At 41.6% G+C, this 26,442-nt stretch overlaps 2 protein-coding genes across 3 annotated transcripts in view; one reads left to right on the forward strand and one right to left on the reverse strand.

Moving 5' to 3' along the window:
- Positions 1 to 1,505: 1,505 nt before the first annotated feature.
- LOC306967158 (UPF0415 protein C7orf25 homolog) lies at positions 1,506 to 5,116 on the reverse strand. Its single transcript, XM_079562065.1, has 2 exons — positions 5,007 to 5,116; positions 1,506 to 1,873 (listed from the first exon to the last, which is right to left on the reverse strand). Exon 2 carries the CDS (start codon positions 1,790 to 1,792, stop codon positions 1,559 to 1,561), a length of 234 nt encoding a protein of 77 aa, XP_079418191.1. The 5' UTR covers positions 1,793 to 1,873; positions 5,007 to 5,116; the 3' UTR covers positions 1,506 to 1,558.
- A 2,082-nt stretch (positions 5,117 to 7,198) lies between these two features.
- Positions 7,199 to 26,442, forward strand: part of LOC306966888 (E3 ubiquitin-protein ligase RNF31) — a 30,006-nt gene continuing 10,762 nt past the window's right edge. Inside the window, exons 1-6 of one of the 2 annotated variants that reach the window (XM_079561715.1) lie at positions 7,199 to 7,320; positions 8,586 to 8,676; positions 9,015 to 9,080; positions 19,797 to 20,082; positions 22,757 to 22,893; positions 22,980 to 23,125. In XM_079561715.1, the coding sequence (XP_079417841.1) occupies positions 7,276 to 7,320; positions 8,586 to 8,676; positions 9,015 to 9,080; positions 19,797 to 20,082; positions 22,757 to 22,893; positions 22,980 to 23,125 (771 nt within the window). In that variant the 5' untranslated portion in view covers positions 7,199 to 7,275. The remainder of the gene's footprint in view (positions 7,321 to 8,585; positions 8,677 to 9,014; positions 9,081 to 19,796; positions 20,083 to 22,756; positions 22,894 to 22,979; positions 23,126 to 26,442) is intronic. The other variant, XM_079561716.1, reaches the window with a different exon arrangement.

Below are 26,442 nucleotides of genomic sequence, written 5' to 3' on the forward strand. Positions count from 1 at the left end.
CGCTGAGGTGCGTGAGGTTAGTGTATTAGCGCCCCCTGCTGACTCACCACAGCACTGAGGTGTGTGAGGTTAGTGTATTAGCGCCCCCTGCTGACTCACCCCCAGCGCTGAGGTGCGTGAGGTTAGTGTATTAGCGCCCCCCTGCTGACTCACCACGGCGCTGAGGTGTGTGAGGTTAGTGTATTAGCGCCCCCTGCTGACTCACCACAGCGCTGAGGTGTGTGAGGTTAGTGTATTAGCGCCCCCTGCTGACTCACCACAGCACTGAGGTGAGTGAGGTTAGTGTCATTTTTTTAATCACATTTTTGTATTTTTTTTGTCATTTTTTTGGTCAAATTTTTATCAATTTTTGTCATTTTTTTTGTCACATTTTTTGTCATTTTTTGTCATTTTTTTGTCATTTTTTTTGTCACATTTTTGTCATTTTTTTGGTCATTTTTTGTCATTTTTTTGTCACATTTTTGTCACATTTTTGTCATTTTTTGTCATTTTTTTTGGTCAAATTTTTATCAATTTTTGTCATTTTTTTTTGTCACATTTTTGTCATTTTTTTGTCATTTTTTTGTCATTTTTTTTTGTCACATTTTTGTCATTTGTCATTTTTTTGTCATTTTTTTTTGTCACATTTTTGTCACATTTTTGTCATTTTTTTGGTCAAATTTTTATCAATTTTTGTCATTTTTTTTGTCACATTTTTGTCATTTTTTTGTCATTTTTTTGTCACATTTTTGTCATTTTTTTTGTCACATTTTTGTCACATTTTTGTCATTTTTTTTGTCACATTTTTGTCATTTTTTGTCATTTTTTTGTCACATTTTTGTCATTTTTTTTGTCACATTTTTGTCACATTTTTGTCATTTTTTTTGTCATTTTTTGTCATTTTTTTGTCACATTTTTGTCATTTTTTTGTCATTTTTTTGTCATTTTTTGTCATTTTTTTTGTCACATTTTTGTCATTTTTTTGTCACATTTTTTGTCATTTTTTTGTCACATTTTTGTCATTTTTTTGTCACATTTTTGTCATTTTTTGTCATTTTTTTTGTCATTTTTTGTCATTTTTTTTGTCACATTTTTGTCACTTTTTTGTAATTTTTTGGTCAAATTTTTAATCACATTGTTGTCATTTTTTTGTCGCCCTAACACCGCCCCTTACACGCCCCTGCTGACTCACCACGGCGCTGAGGTGTATTAGCGCCCCCTGCTGACTCACCACGGCGCTGAGGTGTATTAGCGCCCCCTGCTGACTCACCACAGCGCTGAGGTGTATTAGCGCCCCCTGCTGACTCACCACGGCGCTGAGGTGTATTAGCGCCCCCCTGCTGACTCACCACGGCGCTGAGGTGTATTAGCGCCCCCTGCTGACTCACCACAGCGCTGAGGTGTATTAGCGCCCCCTGCTGACTCACCACGGCGCTGAGGTGTATTAGCGCCCCCTGCTGACTCACCACGGCGCTGAGGTGTATTAGCGCCCCCTGCTGACTCACCACGGCGCTGAGGTGCGTGAGGTTAGTGCATTAGCGCCCCCTACTGACTCACCACAGCACTGAGGTGAGTGAGGTTAGTGCATTAGCGCCCCCTGCTGACTCACCACGGCGCTGAGGTGCGTGAGGTTGGAGCTGTGCACGTGCGCGCCTCTCACGTGCGCGCTCTGGATGCGCCTCAGGAACTTCAGCTCCGAACGCAGCTTCCCGCAGAGCTTGGCCCCGCCCTCGGCGCCGCTCAGACGCTCCGCCCGCCGCAGCAGGTCCTCGGCCACGCCCACCCGCTCCGACAGCACCGCCTGCGTCGCCATGGAGACGGGATCGGGTCAGATGCCCTTCCGTGGCCCCGCAGAGCCCAGGCCGGACGACGAACTCCTCACACGGGCCGGACGCTGCAGGAGAAGAAATCAATCTGAAACTAAATCTAGATCCTGGACAGACCCGGCTTTAACCTCTTAACCCCCGCTGAACCGAGAGGATCTGTTTCCTCTGTTTCCTCACGTCATCACGTTGTTTTACCAACATTTTTTTGTCGGGAATTAAACTCATTTTTATCACATTTTTGTCATTTTTTTGGCAATTTCTTGTGATATTTTTGCCACTGTTTCATAACTTTTTTGTCACATTTCCATCATTGTTTTCTTTTCAGTTCTGTTGCTATTTTCACAGCTTTTTTCCAGAAGCTTTTGGATTGGGGTAAAGCCAAGCTGGAGAAAATGTGCTCCGTTCAGGTGGGAGTTAAGGGGTTAACTGTAGGGGTTCATTTTGTGACATCTTGGTAACAAAGCGACTGGTTCAAAGCTGAATAAATCAGGCTGGAGATTCTTAAAGGGGGGGTATTCTGCAAAATGGACTTTTTTCCAGCTTTCCCTCATGTTATCCTGTCGCTCCCTCATTAAAAACATGGCTGAAGTGTTGCCTTGGCACATTCACGTATTTCTGAGTAATCTGTAAAAACTCTGATGGCGGCCATTTTAGGGATAGGTTTGCCTGAGTCCTCCTAGGAACGCCCCCACCTCCTGGAGACGCCTCCGAGCTTTGGTCACCAGCCGAGTAACCAACCACTGCTCCTCAGCAGAACCCCCTCCCCACTGTGTCCAGCCCTAAGATGTAAACAGAGTCATCATGGAGGATTAGCTTCATGTGTTCTGTGTACTCTGAGACTTTTACAAAGACACACATCAGTGTTTCTGTTACCGAAACACCCAGGATTCAAACCGGTGACAAGAACACTTATTTTCAGTGTCTGGTTCTGCGCTGGGCCTTGATGATGCACAGAGCCTCCGGAGAAAGCTAATGCTAAGCTAAACCTCGAGTCATCACGTGAAAACGAGAAATATGCACAAATAAAGTCAATAAAACCACCACACACATAAAGAACCGTTTAACAATGATCACACACGGAGCCAGGCTTGTTGATTCGGAAGTTTATTGCTCACATTTCATCTACAATGGGTCATAGCCGAGTGGCTTTCTCCCGGAGCTAACAAGCTAGCCGCGATAAGCTAACGGGAAAATTCACTGAATACAAGCAGCATATTATGCACTAAAAACGCCACTAAAACAGGCAACTGCTTGAAGCAGCCTTTATGATGATCACACACGGAGCCGGGCTTGTTGATTTCGTAGTTTATTGCTCACATTTCATCTACAGTGAGTCGTAGCCGAGTGGTTTTCTCCCGGAGCTAAGGCACTATTAGCCGCGACAAGCTAACAACCTTCACCTTCACAACATTCATTGAAAACAGACAGCATATTATGCACAAATAACGTCAATAAAGCAGCAACTACTCGAAGCAGCCTTTACGATGATCACACAATGAGCCTGGCTTTACACATTTGTGGTTTATTGCAGACTTTTCATCAACAATGAGCTGTAGTCGATTATAACAAGCTAACGGGTAACCTCGAAAAACCACTGTCCACCTGCACAGATAATGTCCGTCTTTGAATCGTCTGGGCTCCTGCAGATCCTGGTGTCGTCCATGGGGGTATAGTTAGAGATCCATAGGGCAGATGCAAAGAGAAGCCTCCAAACAGCAGTTATTTTTCAGGCCAGAGCCCCTTCCAAGCGTCCGGTGTGGAAGGTTCGTCTCCAAATAATATCCTGTGTGGCCATTGTTCACAAAGTGATAAACAGCAGCTCCTTTCCAACAATAATATAATTAAAATGCACCGATCGTAGTTTCAATACAGTTGAGACGACGAGCGCAGTGTTGTGATGCCACAGACAGCGTGTGGAGGGGGCGTGTCGGAAAGGGTCAGAGGTTCTTAAAGAGACAGAGGCCTATTTCAAGACATTCACTACAGCCATTTTGAGAGAGACATTTTATACAAGGCAGTTATTCTAATTTACTGCATTTACAGACCAGCAGAAGGTTTGTCATCATTGTAGTGAGATATAGACTGGTGCTATGGGACTGACAAAAGCAGAACACCCCCTCTTTAAAGCAGAACACCCCCTCTTTAAAGCAGAACACCCCCCTCTTTAAAAGGAACAGGCCCCTGGTCTTCCATACTGAGATGTTCTTCACCCCGCTAAAGGCTAAATGCTAACAACATTAGCGTGACTGAGCATCATCAGAAACATCAGAATATAAGCATCGTACAGGGTCACTTTTGCTACTGTTATTCTCTGACATGAAAACTAAGACTGAGACCTGAGATATGTTCCTACCTGAGCTCAGTGTTAAGTTTGACCACATGTTTTCATTTAGTTTAAGTCTTTTCACAGTAATATTGTGAAGTCTAATTTTGTGGACTTTGCATGTGTGATATTTATAATAATCATATTTACTCTTGTTCCTCGGCTTCATGTTTCTTCTCTGAGGTTTTTTCAAACTGTCACTGAAGTTTGGATGATTTTGGCCTCTTCTTGGGTATTCAACTCATTTTTGTAACTTTTTTGTCATTTTTGTCACATTTTTGTAATGTTTTCATCATTTTTTTGTATTTTTTTTTTTTTCAATTTTTTTTTAATTTTTTCAATTTTTTTTAAATGTTTTTGTCAAATTTTTATCACATTTTTGTCAATTTCTTGTGACATTTTTGCCACTTTTTCGTCACTTTTTTGTCACATTTCCATCATTGTTTTCGTCTCAGTTTAGTCGCTATTTTCACAGCTTTTTTCCAGAAGCTTTTGGATTGGGGTAAAGCTGGAGAGAATGTGCTCGGCTCAGGCGGGGGTTAAGGGGTTTTTATTGTGACTTCCGGGTCCGCTGCCCCTCAGGGTTCTGTCTGTCCGTCTGTCTGTTTGGGTCACGTTTCTGTAACTTTCCCGTAAGAACTGTCCGTGTTTCAGGAGAATAAAACCCGCACGTGTTCCTTTAGTGACTCCGCTCCTTCTCCGCAGCGGAAAATACAAATAAAAACGGATAAATATGACTTTATTTGGATCTGACGCAAACTCAGTGAAATCAGCTGATTAGCTTTAGCGTTAGCGTTAGCTTTAGCCAGGACCCAGCCCGGGACTAAACCCAGGTCTGACCCGGGTCCGGACTAAAGCGAGGCGGGTCTGAGCCTCACCTGGGTCTGGGCTGAGTCCACACCGGGTCCAAACCGAGTCCAAACCGAGTCCGACGCGGATCTGGAACACGGATCCGGCAGCGCTCACGTCTCCGCCTCTTCTTCTGCGGATCTGCGCGGACTCCGGGCTCAGCAGCGCCCCCCCGTCTGTTAAAGTGTCACTGTCGATGATTCTGGAACAACCTCTTAACCCCCGCCTTAACCGAGCACATGTCCTCCCGCTCGGCTTTACCCAAATCTAAAAGCTTCCGGTCTTTAGATCATACAGCCTTCAGGAGTAACGGCTGATTTGAAAGCTAAGACTTTTTTTTTTTTAATCACATTTTTAAACTTTTCTGTGTGGCCTTTCTGTGTTCACTAAAAACATGTACAATAGGCCAGGATGAATGCAGTGAGTGGTTGGTGGTGGTTGGAGGGGCTGATGGTGCAGACATTATTATTATTTTTATTATTATTATTATTATTTTTTATTATTATTATTATTATTTAATTATTATTATTATTTTATTTGTAGTATTATTATTATTTTTATTATTATTATTATTATATTATTATTATTTTTATTATTATTATTATTATTTTTATTATTATTATTATTTTTATTATTATTATTATTATTATTAATATTTTATTATTTATTATTTTTATTATTTTTTTATTATTATTATTTTATTATTATTATTATTTTTTACTATTTTTTATTATTATTTTTATTATTATTATTTTATTTTATTATTATTATTTTATTATTTTATTATTTATTACTTTTATCATTATATTATGAAGTACTTACATATTTATAGTGATTACTTTATTATTCGTGTCGATCATAACCAGGTCTAAACTGTTTCCTAAACTGAGCCTCTCGGACCCGTCCCAGACTGGGATGGAGCTCATTCATAACGGTTTGTAAACTGTTTAAAAGTCTTAAAGGATGAATGAAGTATTTCACCACATGATAGTGATCCGTATGTTACAAAATGAGTTGGGAGGGTTTATTACGACATGTGGTTTTAGGCAAGTTCATACCATGCATTTCACACACAAGGCAACTCAATGTGCCTTTATTGCACGAATAATGTAATACTTGTGTTAATTGTATTAATATGTCACATTTTGAAACGCGGGTGGATGTTGTCGTTCTCTGTGTGAGTTTGTCGGCTACAAACGGGACAGGTGTGACTCTCATTAAGCCCTTACCTCACACCTGAACCGAGCACATTCTCTCCAGTTTGGCTTTACCCCAAACCAAAAGCTTCTGGAAAAAAGCGTGACAAACAAGTGACGCAAAATTGATGAAAAAGTGGAAAAAATGTCACAAGAAATTGACAAAAAATGGACAAAAAATGACAAAAATGTGATAAAAATGTGACAAAAAAATTATGAAAAATTGACAAAAAATTACCAAAAAAATGACAAAAAAAATGACAAAAATGTGATAAAAATGTGACAAAAAAAATAACAAAAATTGACAAAAAATGACAAAAATGTGATAATTAATGGACAAAAAAAAGGACAAAAATGTGATAAAAATGTGACAAAAAATCACAAAAATTGACAAAAAAAGACAAAAATATGATAAAAATTTGACAAAACAATGACAAAAATGTGACAAAAAAATTACAAAAAATTGACCAAAAAAATTACAAATAAATGACAAAAATGTGATAAAAAATTATAAAAATTTACCAAAAAATTACAAAAATGTGATGAAAATGTGACAAAAAAATTACAAAAAATTGACAAAAAATGACAAAAAAAAGAGACAAAAATGTGTTAAAAATTTGACAAAAAATGACGAAAATGTGACGAAAATGTGATAAAAATGTGACAAAAAAACACCCAAAAATTGACAAAAAAAATAAAAAAAGAGACAAAAATGTGATAAAAAATTGACGAAAAAAATTACAAAAATGAGTTAAATACCCAACAAAAAAATGATGGGAAAAAAAAAAGTAATGTGTGGAAAAAGATCCTCTCGGTTCAGGCGGGAGTTAAGAGGTTAAGCGTTACATTCAAAGACATCTGTGAAAGAAAGACTTTGCCCTGAATGACACAGTTTGCCTCCTCGTCTGTCACTAAACACATGTGGAATAAAGTCCCAGAGACAAAGAAGTGAGTCATTTACAGTAACAACAGTCCGAACCTGACGGACCTGTTCGGGCTTTTACTCTGAAGCTCCGCGCGCCGGAAGCCGCCGGGCTGTTAGCTGTTAGCTGTTAGCACTAGCTCCAATAAACTGGACTTTACGAGACAAACGCTGAGTAAAATGTTCCGAGTGGGAGCTGAGGCGGAGCGGCGGGTTCTGACCGAGGTGAGAACCAGGACCAGAGCCGAACCGGTCCAGAACCAGGCCAGAACCCGTCTTTGACCCGAGCCGGGACAGTTAGCATTAGCCTCGTTAGCCTTAGCCCAGACGCTGCTGCTGTTTAACTGAAAAACACAAGGGAAATATTATTTAAAAAATGAACTTGGGGTTTTAACAAATCTCACCATTCGATTATTATTTTAAAAAATAGTTAGCATTTGGATAAACTAAGACAATATAAATGCAATAAAAATTAAAGGTACATTTTTTGAAAGTATTTGCAAAGTTGATGAAAAAGGCAGATGTTTTTGTGGCAGAGGCCTCATCTGGATATGTCCTGGTCCAGATGAGACTGGACACTCCCTGTGAGCCCGGTGACTCAGCCAAACACAAACATCTGTCTGATTTCAGCAGATGTTTAGGAATAAAACCACTGAAACTCAGCCTCATGTTCGGGACAAATGTGAACCAGATCCTGAAGCTGAGGCTCAAAGGCACAACGGCAGAGTCAACTGAGCAGAGACAGAACCAACAACCTCCAGAGTACCACAGAGTACTGCAGTATCGGAGTAGTATCTGAAGTACTGCCCTGTAGGGAGTATCATCCTCATGCTGCTCACACATGTTTGCACTTTGCTGTAGTGGCTTTGTAGTTTGATCAAATACTACTTTAGTAGTAATGTCTGCAGTACTGTGACTCTGAAGTACTCCTGTGTACTGTAGTTGCAGTACTCTGAAGTACTCCTGTGTGCTGTAGTTGCAGTACTCTGAAGTACTCCTGTGTGCTGTAGTTGCAGTACTGTGACTCTGAAGTACTCCTGTGTACTGTAGTTGCAGTACTCTGAAGTACTCCTGTGTGCTGTAGTTGCAGTACTCTGAAGTACTCCTGTGTGCTGTAGTTGCAGTACTCTGAAGTACTCCTGTGTGCTGTAGTTGCAGTACTCTGAAGTACTCCTGTGTGCTGTAGTTGCAGTACTCTGAAGTACTCCTGTGTGCTGTAGTTGCAGTACTCTGAAGTACTCCTGTGTGCTGTAGTTGCAGTACTCTGAAGGTCTCCTGTGTGCTGTAGTTGCAGTACTCTGAAGTACTCCTGTGTGCTTAGTTGCAGTACTTTGAAGTACTCCTGTGTGCTGTAGTTGCAGTACTCTGAAGTACTCCTGTGTGCTTAGTTGCAGTACTCTGAAGTACTCCTGTGTGCTGTAGTTGCAGTACTCTGAAGTACTCCTGTGTACTGTAGTTGCAGTACTCTGAAGTACTCCTGTGTGCTGTAGTTGCAGTACTCTGAGCCGGAGCTGGTACAGTTGGATTTGAAGCAGGTTCGATCCGTGTTTTCGGACCTCAGGCTCTACTGCGACGTGTACTGTGAGTACCACGAACTTTACTACTACTCCTATCTCTCTCTGACTACTGCGACGTGTACTGTGAGTACCACGAACTTTACTACTACTCCTATCTCTCTCTGACTACTGCGACGTGTACTGTGAGTACCACGAACTTTACTACTACTCCTCTCTCTCTCTGACTACTGCGACATGTACTGTGAGTACCACGAACTTTACTGCTACTCCGATCTCTCTCTGACTACTGCGACGTGTACTGTGAGTACCACGAACTTTACTACTACTCCTCTCTCTCTCTGTGACGTTCAGCCCTCGTTCTGTGTCTGTTCATTTGTGAGTTCACTGTAAATGTTGTCACAGGTTTCCCGAACAAAGAGAAACGACGACTGCTGTTTTTGGCCGGAACCATCCCAGTGTCCTACCAAGGTCAGACTAACAGTGTCCTACCGAGGTCAGACTAACAGTGTCTTATTAAGGTCAGACTAACAGTGTCCTACTGAGGTCAGACTAACAGTGTCCTACCAAGGTCAGACTAACAGTGTCCTACCGAGGTCAGACTAACAGTGTCCTACCGAGGTCAGACTAACAGTGTCCTACCGAGGTCAGACTAACAGTGTCCTACCAAGGTCAGACTAACAGTGTACTACCAAGGTCAGACTAACAGTGTCCTACCAAGGTCAGACTAACAGTGTCCTACTGAGGTCAGACTAACAGTGTCCTACCAAGGTCAGACTAACAGTGTCCTACCGAGGTCAGACTAACAGTGTCCAACCGAGGTCAGACTAACAGTGTCCTACCGAGGTCAGACTAACAGTGTCCTACCAAAGTCAGACTAACAGTGTCCTACCGAGGTCAGACTAACAGTGTCCTACCAAGGTCAGACTAACAGTGTCCTACCAAAGTCAGACTAACAGTGTCCTACTGAGGTCAGACTAACAGTGTCTTATTAAGGTCAGACTAACAGTGTCCTACCAAGGTCAGACTAACAGTGTCCTACCAAAGTCAGACTAACAGTGTCCTACCAAGGTCAGACTAACAGTGTCCTACTGAGGTCAGACTAACAGTGTCCTACTGAGGTCAGACTAACAGTGTCCTACCAAGGTCAGACTAACAGTGTCCTACCAAGGTCAGACTAACAGTGTCCTACCGAGGTCAGACTAACAGTGTCCTACCAAGGTCAGACTAACAGTGTCCTACCAAGGTCAGACTAACAGTGTCCTACTGAGGTCAGACTAACAGTGTCCTACTGAGGTCAGACTAACAGTGTCTTATTAAGGTCAGACTAACAGTGTCCTACCAAGGTCAGACTAACAGTGTCCTACCGAGGTCAGACTAACAGTGTCCTACCAAGGTCAGACTAACAGTGTCCTACCAAGGTCAGACTAACAGTGTCCTACCAAGGTCAGACTAACAGTGTCCTACTGAGGTCAGACTAACAGTGTCCTACTGAGGTCAGACTAACAGTGTCTTATTAAGGTCAGACTAACAGTGTCCTACTGAGGTCAGACTAACAGTGTCCTACTGAGGTCAGACTAACAGTGTCCTACCGAGGTCAGACTAACAGTGTCCTACTGAGGTCAGACTAACAGTGTCCTACCAAGGTCAGACTAACAGTGTCCTACTGAGGTCAGACTAACAGTGTCCTACCAAGGTCAGACTAACAGTGTCCTACTGAGGTCAGACTAACAGTGTCCTACTGAGGTCAGACTAACAGTGTCCTACTGAGGTCAGACTAACAGTGTCCTACCAAGGTCAGACTAACAGTGTCCTACCGAGGTCAGACTAACAGTGTCCTACCGAGGTCAGACTAACAGTGTCCTACCAAGGTCAGACTAACAGTGTCCTACTGAGGTCAGACTAACAGTGTCCTACTGAGGTCAGACTAACAGTGTCCTACTGAGGTCAGACTAACAGTGTCCTACTGAGGTCAGACTAACAGCGTCTTATTAAGGTCAGACTAACAGTGTCTTATTAAGGTCAGACTAACAGTGTCCTACCGAGGTCAGACTAACAGTGTCCTACTGAGGTCAGACTAACAGTGTCCTACTGAGGTCAGACTAACAGTGTCCTACCAAGGTCAGACTAACAGTGTCTTATTAAGGTCAGACTAACAGTGTCTTATTAAGGTCAGACTAACAGTGTCCTACTGAGGTCAGACTAACAGTGTCTTATTAAGGTCAGACTAACAGTGTCCTACTGAGGTCAGACTAACAGTGTCTTATTAAGGTCAGACTAACAGTGTCCTACCAAGGTCAGACTAACAGTGTCTTATTAAGGTCAGACTAACAGTGTCCTACTGAGGTCAGACTAACAGTGTCCTACCGAGGTCAGACTAACAGTGTCCTACCAAGGTCAGACTAACAGTGTCCTACTGAGGTCAGACTAACAGTGTCCTACTGAGGTCAGACTAACAGTGTCTTATTAAGGTCAGACTAACAGCGTCTTATTAAGGTCAGACTAACAGTGTCCTAACAAGGTCAGACTAACAGTGTCCTACTGAGGTCAGACTAACAGTGTCCTACCGAGGTCAGACTAACAGTGTCCTACTGAGGTCAGACTAACAGCGTCTTATTAAGGTCAGACTAACAGTGTCCTAACAAGGTCAGACTAACAGTGTCCTACTGAGGTCAGACTAACAGTGTCCTACCGAGGTCAGACTAACAGTGTCCTACTGAGGTCAGACTAACAGTGTCTTATTAAGGTCAGACTAACAGTGTCCTACTGAGGTCAGACTAACAGCGTCTTATTAAGGTCAGACTAACAGTGTCCTACTGAGGTCAGACTAACAGCGTCTTATTAAGGTCAGACTAACAGTGTCCTACTGAGGTCAGACTAACAGCGTCTTATTAAGGTCAGACTAACAGTGTCCTAACAAGGTCAGACTAACAGTGTCCTACTGAGGTCAGACTAACAGTGTCCTACTGAGGTCAGACTAACAGTGTCCTACCAAGGTCAGACTAACAGTGTCCTACCGAGGTCAGACTAACAGTGTCCTACTGAGGTCAGACTAACAGTGTCCTACTGAGGTCAGACTAACAGTGTCCTACCGAGGTCAGACTAACAGTGTCCTACCAAGGTCAGACTAACAGTGTCCTACTGAGGTCAGACTAACAGTGTCCTACCGACGTCAGACTAACAGTGTCTTATTAAGGTCAGACTAACAGTGTCCTACTGAGGTCAGACTAACAGTGTCCTACTGAGGTCAGACTAACAGTGTCCTACCAAGGTCAGACTAACAGTGTCCTACTGAGGTCAGACTAACAGTGTCCTACCAAGGTCAGACTAACAGTGTCCTACCAAGGTCAGACTAACAGTGTCCTACCAAGGTCAGACTAACAGTGTCCTACCAAGGTCAGACTAACAGTGTCCTACCAAGGTCAGACTAACAGTGTCCTACCAAGGTCAGACTAACAGTGTCCTACTGAGGTCAGACTAACAGTGTCTTACTGAGGTCAGACTAACAGTGTCCTACCAAGGTCAGACTAACAGTGTCCTACTGAGGTCAGACTAACAGTGTCCTACCAAGGTCTGACTAACAGTGTCCTACCAAGGTCAGACTAACAGTGTCCTACCAAGGTCAGACTAACAGTGTCCTACCGAGGTCAGACTAACAGTGTCCTACCAAGGTCAGACTAACAGTGTCCTACCAAGGTCAGACTAACAGTGTCCTACTGAGGTCAGACTAACAGTGTCCTACTGAGGTCAGACTAACAGTGTCCTACTGAGGTCAGACTAACAGTGTCCTACCGAGGTCAGACTAACAGTGTCCTACCAAGGTCAGACTAACAGTGTCTTATTAAGGTCAGACTAACAGTGTCCTACCGAGGTCAGACTAACAGTGTCTTATTAAGGTCAGACTAACAGTGTCCTACCGAGGTCAGACTAACAGTGTCCTACTGAGGTCAGACTAACAGTGTCCTACCGAGGTCAGACTAACAGTGTCCTACCAAGGTCAGACTAACAGTGTCCTACCGAGGTCAGACTAACAGTGTCTTATTAAGGTCAGACTAACAGTGTCCTACTGAGGTCAGACTAACAGTGTCCTACCAAGGTCAGACTAACAGTGTCCTACTGAGGTCAGACTAACAGTGTCCTACCAAGGTCAGACTAACAGTGTCCTACCAAGGTCAGACTAACAGTGTCCTACCAAGGTCAGACTAACAGTGTCCTACCAAGGTCAGACTAACAGTGTCCTACCGAGGTCAGACTAACAGTGTCCTACCAAGGTCAGACTAACAGTGTCCTACCGAGGTCAGACTAACAGTGTCCTACCAAGGTCAGACTAACAGTGTCCTACCAAGGTCAGACTAACAGTGTCCTACCGAGGTCAGACTAACAGTGTCTTATTAAGGTCAGACTAACAGTGTCCTACCAAGGTCAGACTAACAGTGTCCTACCAAGGTCAGACTAACAGTGTCCTACTGAGGTCAGACTAACAGTGTCTTACTGAGGTCAGACTAACAGTGTCCTACTGAGGTCAGACTAACAGTGTCTTACTGAGGTCAGACTAACAGTGTCCTACTGAGGTCAGACTAACAGTGTCCTACTGAGGTCAGACTAACAGTGTCCTACCGAGGTCAGACTAACAGTGTCCTACCGAGGTCAGACTAACAGTGTCTTATTAAGGTCAGACTAACAGTGTCTTATTAAGGTCAGACTAACAGTGTCCTACTGAGGTCAGACTAACAGTGTCCTACCGAGGTCAGACTAACAGTGTCCTACTGAGGTCAGACTAACAGTGTCTTATTAAGGTCAGACTAACAGTGTCCTACCGAGGTCAGACTAACAGTGTCTTACTGAGGTCAGACTAACAGTGTCCTACTGAGGTCAGACTAACAGTGTCCTACTGAGGTCAGACTAACAGTGTCTTATTAAGGTCAGACTAACAGTGTCTTATTAAGGTCAGACTAACAGTGTCCTACCGAGGTCAGACTAACAGTGTCCTACTGAGGTCAGACTAACAGTGTCTTATTAAGGTCAGACTAACAGTGTCCTACCGAGGTCAGACTAACAGTGTCTTACTGAGGTCAGACTAACAGTGTCCTACCGAGGTCAGACTAACAGTGTCCTACCGAGGTCAGACTAACAGTGTCTTACTGAGGTCAGACTAACAGTGTCCTACCAAGGTCAGACTAACAGTGTCTTACTGAGGTCAGACTAAAAGTGTCTTACCAAGGTCAGACTAACAGTGTCTTACTGAGGTCAGACTAACAGTGTCTTACCAAGGTCAGACTAACAGTGTCTTACTGAGGTCAGACTAACAGTGTCCTACTGAGGTCAGACTAACAGTGTCCTACTGAGGTCAGACTAACAGTGTCCTACCGAGGTCAGACTAACAGTGTCTTATTAAGGTCAGACTAACAGTGTCCTACCAAGGTCAGACTAACAGTGTCCTACTGAGGTCAGACTAACAGTGTCCTACCAAGGTCAGACTAACAGTGTCCTACTAAGGTCAGACTAACAGTGTCCTACTGAGGTCAGACTAACAGTGTCCTACTGAGGTCAGACTAACAGTGTCCTACCAAGGTCAGACTAACAGTGTCCTACTGAGGTCAGACTAACAGTGTCCTACCAAGGTCAGACTAACAGTGTCCTACTAAGGTCAGACTAACAGTGTCCTACTAAGGTCAGACTAACAGTGTCCTACTGAGGTCAGACTAACAGTGTCCTACCAAGGTCAGACTAACAGTGTCCTACTAAGGTCAGACTAACAGTGTCCTACTGAGGTCAGACTAACAGTGTCCTACCAAGGTCAGACTAACAGTGTCCTACTGAGGTCAGACTAACAGTGTCCTACTGAGGTCAGACTAACAGTGTCCTACTGAGGTCAGACTAACAGTGTCCTACTGAGGTCAGACTAACAGTGTCCTACCGAGGTCAGACTAACAGTGTCCTACTGAGGTCAGACTAACAGTGTCCTACTGAGGTCAGACTAACAGTGTCCTACTGAGGTCAGACTAACAGTGTCCTACTGAGGTCAGACTAACAGTGTCTTACTGAGGTCAGACTAACAGTGTCCTACTGAGGTCAGGCTAACAGTGTCCTACTGAGGTCAGACTAACAGTGTCCTACTGAGGTCAGACTAACAGTGTCCTACCGAGGTCAGACTAACAGTGTCCTACTAAGGTCAGACTAACAGTGTCCTACTGAGGTCAGACTAACAGTGTCCTACTGAGGTCAGACTAACAGTGTCCTACTGAGGTCAGACTAACAGTGTCCTACTAAGGTCAGACTAACAGTGTCCTACCAAGGTCAGACTAACAGTGTCCTACTAAGGTCAGACTAACAGTGTCCTACTGAGGTCAGACTAACAGTGTCCTACTGAGGTCAGACTAACAGTGTCCTACTGAGGTCAGACTAACAGTGTCCTACTAAGGTCAGACTAACAGTGTCCTACTGAGGTCAGACTAACAGTGTCCTACTGAGGTCAGACTAACAGTGTCCTACCGAGGTCAGACTAACAGTGTCCTACCAAGGTCAGACTAACAGTGTCCTACCGAGGTCAGACTAACAGTGTCCTACTGAGGTCAGACTAACAGTGTCCTACCAAGGTCAGACTAACAGTGTCCTACTGAGGTCAGACTAACAGTGTCTTACTGAGGTCAGACTAACAGTGTCCTACTGAGGTCAGACTAACAGTGTCTTACTGAGGTCAGACTAACAGTGTCCTACCGAGGTCAGACTAACAGTGTCCTACCGAGGTCAGACTAACAGTGTCCTACCAAGGTCAGACTAACAGTGTCCTACCAAGGTCAGACTAACAGTGTCCTACCAAGGTCAGACTAACAGTGTCCTACCAAGGTCAGACTAACAGTGTCCTACCAAGGTCAGACTAACAGTGTCCTACCAAGGTCAGACTAACAGTGTCCTACCGAGGTCAGACTAACAGTGTCCTACCAAGGTCAGACTAACAGTGTCCTACCAAGGTCAGACTAACAGTGTCCTACTGAGGTCAGACTAACAGTGTCCTACTGAGGTCAGACTAACAGTGTCCTACCGAGGTCAGACTAACAGTGTCCTACTGAGGTCAGACTAACAGTGTCCTACTGAGGTCAGACTAACAGTGTCCTACTGAGGTCAGACTAACAGTGTCCTACCAAGGTCAGACTAACAGTGTCCTACCAAGGTCAGACTAACAGTGTCCTACTGAGGTCAGACTAACAGTGTCCTACTGAGGTCAGACTAACAGTGTCTTATTAAGGTCAGACTAACAGTGTCCTACCAAGGTCAGACTAACAGTGTCCTACTAAGGTCAGACTAACAGTGTCCTACTGAGGTCAGACTAACAGTGTCCTACTGAGGTCAGACTAACAGTGTCCTACCAAGGTCAGACTAACAGTGTCCTACCAAGGTCAGACTAACAGTGTCCTACTGAGGTCAGACTAACAGTGTCCTACTGAGGTCAGACTAACAGTGTCCTACTGAGGTCAGACTAACAGTGTCCTACCAAGGTCAGACTAACAGTGTCCTACCGAGGTCAGACTAACAGTGTCCTACCAAGGTCAGACTAACAGTGTCCTACCGAGGTCAGACTAACAGTGTCTTATTAAGGTCAGACTAACAGTGTCCTACCGAGGTCAGACTAACAGTGTCTTATTAAGGTCAGACTAACAGTGTCCTACTGAGGTCAGACTAACAGTGTCCTACTGAGGTCAGACTAACAGTGTCCTACTGAGGTCAGACTAACAGTGTCCTACCAAGGTCAGGCTAACAGTGTCCTACCAAGGTCAGACTAACAGTGTCCTACCAAGGTCAGACTAACAGTGTCCTACCAAGGTCAGACTAACAGTGTCCTACTGAGGTCAGACTAACAGTGTCCTACCAAGGTCAGACTAACAGTGTCTTACTGAGGTCAGACTAACAGTGTCCTACTGAGGTCAGACTAACAGTGTCCTACCGAGGTCAGACTAACAGTGTCCTACTGAGGTCAGACTAACAGTGTCCTACTGAGGTCAGACTAACAGTGTCCTACCGAGGTCAGACTAACAGTGTCCTACTGAGGTCAGACTAACAGTGTCCTACTGAGGTCAGACTAACAATGTCCTACCAAGGTCAGACTAACAGTGTCCTACTGAGGTCAGACTAACAGTGTCCTACTGAGGTCAGACTGACAGTGTCCTACCGAGGTCAGACTAACAGTGTCCTACCGAGGTCAGACTAACAGTGTCCTACCAAGGTCAGACTAACAGTGTCCTACTGAGGTCAGACTAACAGTGTCCTACCGAGGTCAGACTAACAGTGTCCTACCGAGGTCAGACTAACAGTGTCCTACTGAGGTCAGACTGACAGTGTCCTACCAAGGTCAGACTAACAGTGTCCTACCGAGGTCAGACTAACAGTGTCCTACTGAGGTCAGACTAACAGTGTCCTACTGAGGTCAGACTAACAGTGTCCTACCGAGGTCAGACTAACAGTGTCCTACCGAGGTCAGACTAACAGTGTCCTACTGAGGTCAGACTGACAGTGTCCTACCAAGGTCAGACTAACAGTGTCCTACCAAGGTCAGACTAACAGTGTCCTACTGAGGTCAGACTAACAGTGTCCTACTGAGGTCAGACTAACAGTGTCCTACCAAGGTCAGACTAACAGTGTCCTACTGAGGTCAGACTAACAGTGTCCTACTGAGGTCAGACTAACAGTGTCCTACCAAGGTCAGACTAACAGTGTCCTACTGAGGTCAGACTAACAGTGTCTTACTGAGGTCAGACTAACAGTGTCCTACTGAGGTCAGACTAACAGTGTCTTACTGAGGTCAGACTAACAGTGTCCTACCGAGGTCAGACTAACAGTGTCCTACTGAGGTCAGACTAACAGTGTCCTACTGAGGTCAGACTAACAGTGTCCTACCAAGGTCAGACTAACAGTGTCCTACCAAGGTCAGACTAACAGTGTCCTACTGAGGTCAGACTAACAGTGTCCTACCAAGGTCAGACTAACAGTGTCCTACTGAGGTCAGACTAACAGTGTCCTACCAAGGTCAGACTAACAGTGTCCTACCGAGGTCAGACTAACAGTGTCCTACCAAGGTCAGACTAACAGTGTCCTACTGAGGTCAGACTAACAGTGTCCTACCAAGGTCAGACTAACAGTGTCCTACCAAGGTCAGACTAACAGTGTCCTACTGAGGTCAGACTAACAGTGTCCTACTGAGGTCAGACTAACAGTGTCCTACCAAGGTCAGACTAACAGTGTCCTACCAAGGTCAGACTAACAGTGTCTTACTGAGGTCAGACTAACAGTGTCCTACTGAGGTCAGACTAACAGTGTCCTACCAAGGTCAGACTAACAGTGTCCTACTGAGGTCAGACTAACAGTGTCCTACTGAGGTCAGACTAACAGTGTCCTACTGAGGTCAGACTAACAGTGTCCTACCAAGGTCAGACTAACAGTGTCCTACTGAGGTCAGACTAACAGTGTCCTACTGAGGTCAGACTAACAGTGTCCTACCGAGGTCAGACTAACAGTGTCCTACTGAGGTCAGACTAACAGTGTCCTACTGAGGTCAGACTAACAGTGTCCTACCAAGGTCAGACTAACAGTGTCCTACCAAGGTCAGACTAACAGTGTCCTACTGAGGTCAGACTAACAGTGTCCTACCAAGGTCAGACTAACAGTGTCCTACTGAGGTCAGACTAACAGTGTCTTATTAAGGTCAGACTAACAGTGTCCTACTGAGGTCAGACTAACAGTGTCCTACTGAGGTCAGACTAACAGTGTCTTATTAAGGTCAGACTAACAGTGTCCTACTGAGGTCAGACTAACAGTGTCCTACCAAGGTCAGACTAACAGTGTCCTACTGAGGTCAGACTAACAGTGTCCTACTGAGGTCAGACTAACAGTGTCCTACTGAGGTCAGACTAACAGTGTCCTACCAAGGTCAGACTAACAGTGTCTTATTAAGGTCAGACTAACAGTGTCCTACTGAGGTCAGACTAACAGTGTCCTACTGAGGTCAGACTAACAGTGTCCTACTGAGGTCAGACTAACAGTGTCCTACCAAGGTCAGACTAACAGTGTCCTACCAAGGTCAGACTAACAGTGTCCTACTGAGGTCAGACTAACAGTGTCCTACCAAGGTCAGACTAACAGTGTCCTACCGAGGTCAGACTAACAGTGTCTTATTAAGGTCAGACTAACAGTGTCCTACCAAGGTCAGACTAACAGTGTCCTACCAAGGTCAGACTAACAGTGTCTCTTTAAAGGAACAGGCCAGCGTTTTTCCACACTGAGATATGTTCTTACCTGAGCTGTGACGAGTTCTTTAGGACCTGTCTGATCTTCAGTCACGTAAACACAGCGCAGACGGCGTTAGCATTTAGCCTCTCCCTCTCTCCTCTATAGCTCCAAAACAGGTCAAGATAGAAGCGTTTTCCCTATTTAAATATGGTTACGTGAAGTGTTCCACTACAAAGTATAATTACACACAATTAAACAATGTGGATTTTCTAAGCGGATAAAAGGGGGGACTATATTGTAAGGCGTAATAATACCAGGAGTAGTTTGAAATCAAAGTAGTGTTTTTTGTCATTTTTTTGTAATTTTTATTTTTTTATTTTTTGTCTTTTTTTTAATTATTATTATTATTATTATTATTTTTTTTGTCATTTTTTGTACATTTTTTGTCATTTTTTATCTTTTTTTTGTCATTTTTTAATTTGATTTATTTGTCATTTTTTTGTCATTTTTTTATTTTATTTTTTTGTCATTTTTTGTAAATTTTGTTATTTTATTTTTTTGTCATTTTTTGTAAATTTTTTGTCATTTTTTGTAGTTTGGCATCCGCACAGTAAAGTGAAGATTACTGCGTGGATTTCAAACTACTCCTGGTATTATTACTCCTTACAATATAGTTCCCCCTTTTATCCGCTTAGAAAATTTACACACAAAATGTTTAATTGTGTGTAATTATACTTTGTAGTGGAACACTTCACGTAACCATATTTAAATAGGGAAAACGCTTCTATCTTGACCTGTTTTGGAGCTATAGAGGAGAGAGGGAGAGGCTAAATGCTAACGCCGTCTGCGCTGTGTTTACGTGACTGAAGATCAGACAGGTCCTAAAGAACTCGTCACAGCTCAGGTAAGAACAGATCTCAGTGTTTTGTGTTGCTCTGACTCTTCTGTGTGAATGTGTGTTTGTAGGCGGGGGCTATAACTTCCCCGTGTGCCTGTGGCTCCATCAGACCCACCCGGCGGCTCGTCCTCGCTGCTGCGTCTGCCCCTCCGTTTCCATGGCGATAAACCCCCACTGTCGCTACGTCGACGCCCACGGCACCATCCTCCTGTCCCGCCTCCACGCCTGGGCCCCGGACCGGTCCAGCCTGGTCCTGCTGGTGTCGGAGATGAAGCAGGCCTTTGAGAAGGACACGCCCCTTTACTCCAGGCCCCTCCCCCCGCAGCAGACAGCGCCCCCCGCAGGCGGAGGCAGGTACTGCAGCGAACTTCAGCTGTCGAGGAAAATGTGCAGCAAGTTTTATTTTCTGGCGTTTTACTTTATGAAGTTTAAAGTATGTTCAGAGCAGATTAGCTCAGAGGGATTTTGGATCAGGTTTACTTTTGGAATAAACTAGTTTTTAGTGAAATAAACTTTTTGTTTTTCAATAAATCCGTCAGATCTGTAAAAATCCTTGTGTGTAAAACCTTCCAATTGTTCTCTCGCTGTTTGCCTGTAAAGTGTGGAGTCTTGTGGAGCGACTCGACAAAAATCCAGCAAAAAAGCGACAAAAATCCATCAAAAAAGTGACAAAAATCCAGCCAAAAAGTGACAAAAATCCAGCAAAAAAGTGACAAAAATACAGCCTAAAAGTGACAAAAATCCAGCAAAAAAGTGACAAAAATCCAGCCAAAAAGTGACAAAAATCCAGCAAAAAAGTGACAAAAATACAGCCAAAAAGTGACAAAAATACAGCTAAAAAGTGACAAAAATCCAGCCAAAAAGTGACAAAAATCCAGCCAAAAAGTGACAAAAATCCAGCCAAAAAGTGACAAAAATCCAGCCAAAAAGTGACAAAAATACAGCTAAAAAGTGACAAAAATCCAGCCAAAAAGTGACAAAAATCCAGCAAAAAAGTGACAAAAATACAGCCAAAAAGTGACAAAAATCCAGCTAAAAAGTGACAAAAATCCAGCCAAAAAGTGACAAAAATCCAGCTAAAAAGTGACAAAAATCCAGCCAAAAAGTGACAAAAATCCAGCTAAAAAGTGACAAAAATCCAGCCAAAAAGTGACAAAAATCCAGCAAAAAAGTGACAAAAATACAGCAAAAAAGTGACAAAAATACAGCCAAAAAGTGACAAAAATCCAGCAAAAAATTGTAAAAATCCAGCAAAAAAGTGACAAAAATCCAGCAAAATAGCGACAAAAATCCAGCAAAAAAGTGACAAAAATCCAGCAAAAAAGTGACAAAAATCCAGCAAAAAAGTGACAAAAATCCAGCAAAAAAGTGACAAAAATTCAGCAAAAAAGCGCCAAAAATCCAGCAAAAAAGTGACAAAAATCCAGCAAAAAAGCAACAAAAATCCATCAAAAAAGTGACAAAAATCCAGCCAAAAAGTGACAAAAATCCAGCAAAAAAGTGACAAAAATACAGCCTAAAAGTGACAAAAATCCAGCAAAAAAGTGACAAAAATCCAGCCAAAAAGTGACAAAAATCCAGCAAAAAAGTGACAAAAATACAGCCAAAAAGTGACAAAAATACAGCTAAAAAGTGACAAAAATCCAGCCAAAAAGTGACAAAAATCCAGCCAAAAAGTGACAAAAATCCAGCCAAAAAGTGACAAAAATCCAGCCAAAAAGTGACAAAAATACAGCTAAAAAGTGACAAAAATCCAGCCAAAAAGTGACAAAAATCCAGCAAAAAAGTGACAAAAATACAGCCAAAAAGTGACAAAAATCCAGCTAAAAAGTGACAAAAATCCAGCCAAAAAGTGACAAAAATCCAGCTAAAAAGTGACAAAAATCCAGCCAAAAAGTGACAAAAATCCAGCTAAAAAGTGACAAAAATCCAGCCAAAAAGTGACAAAAATCCAGCAAAAAAGTGACAAAAATACAGCAAAAAAGTGACAAAAATACAGCCAAAAAGTGACAAAAATCCAGCAAAAAATTGTAAAAATCCAGCAAAAAAGTGACAAAAATCCAGCAAAATAGCGACAAAAATCCAGCAAAAAAGTGACAAAAATCCAGCAAAAAAGTGACAAAAATCCAGCAAAAAAGTGACAAAAATCCAGCAAAAAAGTGACAAAAATTCAGCAAAAAAGCAACAAAAATCCAGCAAAAAAGTGACAAAAATCCAGCAAAAAAAGTGACAAAAATCCAGCAAAAAAGTGACAAAAATCCAGCAAAAAAAGGGACAAAAATCCAGCAAAAAAGTGTCAAAAATCCAGCAAAAAAGGGACAAAAATCCAGCAAAAAAGTGTCAAAAATCCAGCAAAAAAGTGACAAAAATCCAGCAAAAAAAGGGACAAAAATCCAGCAAAAAAGTGTCAAAAATCCAGCAAAAAAATTACAAAAATCCAGCAAAAAAGTGACAAAAATCCAGCAAAAAAAGGACAAAAATCCAGCAAAAAAATGACAAAAATCCAGCAAAAAAGTGACAAAAATCCAGCAAAAAAAGGGACAAAAATCCAGCAAAAAAGAAACAAAAATCCAGCAAAAAAGTGACAAATATCCTGCAAAAAAGTGACAAAAATCCAGCAAAAAAGAAACAAAAATCCAGCAAAAAAGTGACAAAAATCCAGCAAAAAAGTGACAAAAATCCAGCAAAAAAGTGACAAAAATCCTGCAAAAAAGAAACAAAAATCCAGTATAAAAGTAACAAAAATCCAGCAAAAAAGTGACAAAAATCCAGCAAAAAAGAAACAAAATCCAGCAAAAAAGCGACAAAAATCCAGCAAAAAAGTGACAAAAATCCAGCAAAAAAGTGACAAAAATTCAGCAAAAAATGGCAAAAATCCAGCAAAAAAAGTGACAAAAAATGATTTTTGAGCGGAGGGCAGATGTTAAAGAATTAGATGAAAACGGCCCTAAAGTTTAGTCCCTTGTCTGCACATGCGCTAACCCTGTGTGCTCCTGGACGACTGAGAGCTCAGAGCGTTTGTGTTCAGCCCCACAGCGCGCAGCGTGAAGAGGTCGTACTGTGAGGATCTGAAGGACATCGACTTCAGCCCGAACCACCGCCCTCAGCCTGTCAATCAAGCACCGAGCCCCGCCCCCAGCCCCGCCCCCAGCCCCGCCCCCGCAGGTGAGACGTTCCTGCCCCTAGTGTTCATGTTTGTGTTTTAGCGTTTGCTCGTTGGCACCGCTGACCCTGACATCGTCTAAACTCAGACGCCGCTGACGTCCTCCGCGCCATGACCGCCCTCCGACTGAGCTCCAGCGGCCAATCAGAGCGCAGGGATCAGACCGACAGCCAATCACAGCCCGGCCACAACCGAAAACCCGCCCTCAGGCCCGACTGTGAGGAGCAGCTGAAGGTAACGCGGCCTGTAGGGGGCGCTCTGGGGTGACAGGTCAGGTGACATACACCCCTGAGGCGGGGCTAATTGTATGTGTGAGTATATATGTGTGTATAAGTACAGTATGTGAGTATATATGTGTGTATAAGTACAGTATGTGAGTATATATGTGTGTATAAGTACAGTATGTGAGTATATATGTGTGTATAAGTACAGTATGTGAGTATATATGTGTGTATAAGTACAGTATGTGAGTATATATGTGTGTATAAGTACAGTATGTGAGTATATATGTGTGTATAAGTACAGTATGTGAGTATATATGTGTGTATAAGTACAGTATGTGGGTATATATGTGTGTATAAGTACAGTATGTGAGTATATATGTGTGTATAAGTACAGTGTGTGAGTATATATGTGTGTATAAGTACAGTATGTGAGTATATATGTGTGTATAAGTACAGTATGTGAGTATATATGTGTGTATAAGTACAGTGTGTGAGTATATGTGTGTATAAGTACAGTATGTGAGTATATGTGTGTGTATAAGTACAGTATGTGAGTATATATGTGTGTATAAGTACAGTATGTGGGTATATATGTGTGTATAAGTACAGTATGTGAGTATATATGTGTGTATAAGTACAGTATGTGAGTATATATGTGTGTATAAGTACAGTATGTGAGTATATATGTGTGTATAAGTACAGTATGTGGGTATATATGTGTGTATAAGTACAGTATGTGAGTATATATGTGTGTATAAGTACAGTATGTGAGTATATATGTGTGTATAAGTACAGTATGTGAGTATATATGTGTGTATAAGTACAGTATGTGAGTATATATGTGTGTATAAGTACAGTATGTGAGTATATATGTGTGTATAAGTACAGTATGTGAGTATACATGTGTGTATAAGTACAGTATGTGAGTATATATGTGTGTATAAGTACAGTATGTGAGTATACATGTGTGTATAAGTACAGTGTGTGAGTATATATGTGTGTATAAGTACAGTATGTGAGTATATGTGTGTATAAGTACAGTGTGTGAGTATATATGTGTGTATAAGTACAGTATGTGAGTATACATGTGTGTATAAGTACAGTATGTGAGTATACATGTGTGTATAAGTACAGTATGTGAGTATATATGTGTGTATAAGTACAGTATGTGAGTATATATGTGTGTATAAGTACAGTATGTGAGTATATATGTGTGTATAAGTACAGTATGTGAGTATATATGTGTGTATAAGTACAGTATGTGAGTATATATGTGTGTATAAGTACAGTATGTGAGTATACATGTGTGTATAAGTACAGTATGTGAGTATATATGTGTGTATAAGTACAGTATGTGAGTATACATGTGTGTATAAGTACAGTGTGTGAGTATATATGTGTGTATAAGTACAGTATGTGAGTATATGTGTGTATAAGTACAGTGTGTGAGTATATATGTGTGTATAAGTACAGTATGTGAGTATACATGTGTGTATAAGTACAGTATGTGAGTATACATGTGTGTATAAGTACAGTATGTGAGTATACATGTGTGTATAAGTACAGTATGTGAGTATATATGTGTGTATAAGTACAGTATGTGAGTATATGTGTGTATAAGTACAGTGTGTGAGTATATATGTGTGTATAAGTACAGTATGTGAGTATACATGTGTGTATAAGTACAGTATGTGAGTATACATGTGTGTATAAGTACAGTGTGTGAGTATATATGTGTGTATAAGTACAGTATGTGAGTATACATGTGTGTATAAGTACAGTATGTGAGTATATATGTGTGTATAAGTACAGTATGTGAGTATATATGTGTGTATAAGTACAGTATGTGAGTATATATGTGTATAAGTACAGTATGTGAGTATACATGTGTGTATAAGTACAGTATGTGAGTATACATGTGTTATAAGTACAGTATGTGAGTATATATGTGTGTATAAGTACAGTATGTGAGTATACATGTGTTATAAGTACAGTATGTGAGTATATATGTGTGTATAAGTACAGTATGTGAGTATATATGTGTGTATAAGTCCAGTATGTGAGTATAGACGTGTGTATAAGTACAGTATGTGAGTATAGACGTGTGTATAAGTACAGTATGTGAGTATACATGTGTGTATAAGTACAGTATGTGAGTATACATGTGTGTATAAGTACAGTGTGTGAGTATATATGTGTGTATAAGTACAGTATGTGAGTATATATGTGTGTATAAGTACAGTATGTGAGTATATATGTGTTATAAGTACAGTATGTGAGTATACATGTGTGTATAAGTACAGTATGTGAGTATATATGTGTGTATAAGTACAGTATGTGAGTATATATATGTGTATAAGTACAGTATGTGAGTATATATGTGTGTATAAGTACAGTATGTGAGTATATATGTGTGTATAAGTACAGTATGTGAGTATATATTTGTGTATAAGTACAGTATGTGAGTATATATGTGTGTATAAGTACAGTATGTGAGTATATATATGTGTATAAGTACAGTATGTGAGTATATATGTGTGTATAAGTACAGTATGTGAGTATATATGTGTGTATAAGTACAGTATGTGAGTATATATTTGTGTATAAGTACAGTATGTGAGTATATATGTGTGTATAAGTACAGTATGTGAGTATATATGTGTTATAAGTACAGTATGTGAGTATATATGTGAGTATAAGTACAGTATGTGAGTATATATATGTGTATAAGTACAGTATGTGAGTATATATGTGTGTATAAGTACAGTATGTGAGTATATGTGTGTATAAGTACAGTATGTGAGTATACATGTGTGTATAAGTACAGTGTGTGAGTATATATGTGTGTATAAGTACAGTGTGTGAGTATATATATGTGTATAAGTACAGTATGTGAGTATATATGTGAGTATAAGTACAGTATGTGAGTATATATGTGTGTATAAGTACAGTATGTGAGTATATATGTGTGTATAAGTACAGTGTGTGAGTATATATGTGTGTATAAGTACAGTATGTGAGTATATATTTGTGTATAAGTACAGTATGTGAGTATATATGTGTGTATAAGTACAGTATGTGAGTATATATGTGTTATAAGTACAGTATGTGAGTATATATGTGAGTATAAGTACAGTATGTGAGTATATATATGTGTATAAGTACAGTATGTGAGTATATATGTGTGTATAAGTACAGTATGTGAGTATATGTGTGTATAAGTACAGTATGTGAGTATACATGTGTGTATAAGTACAGTGTGTGAGTATATATGTGTGTATAAGTACAGTGTGTGAGTATATATGTGTGTATAAGTACAGTATGTGA

The sequence above is a fragment of the Gobius niger genome (genome assembly GCF_951799975.1).
Source record: "Gobius niger genome assembly, chromosome: 8".
Taxonomy (NCBI): Eukaryota; Metazoa; Chordata; class Actinopteri; order Gobiiformes; family Gobiidae; genus Gobius; species Gobius niger.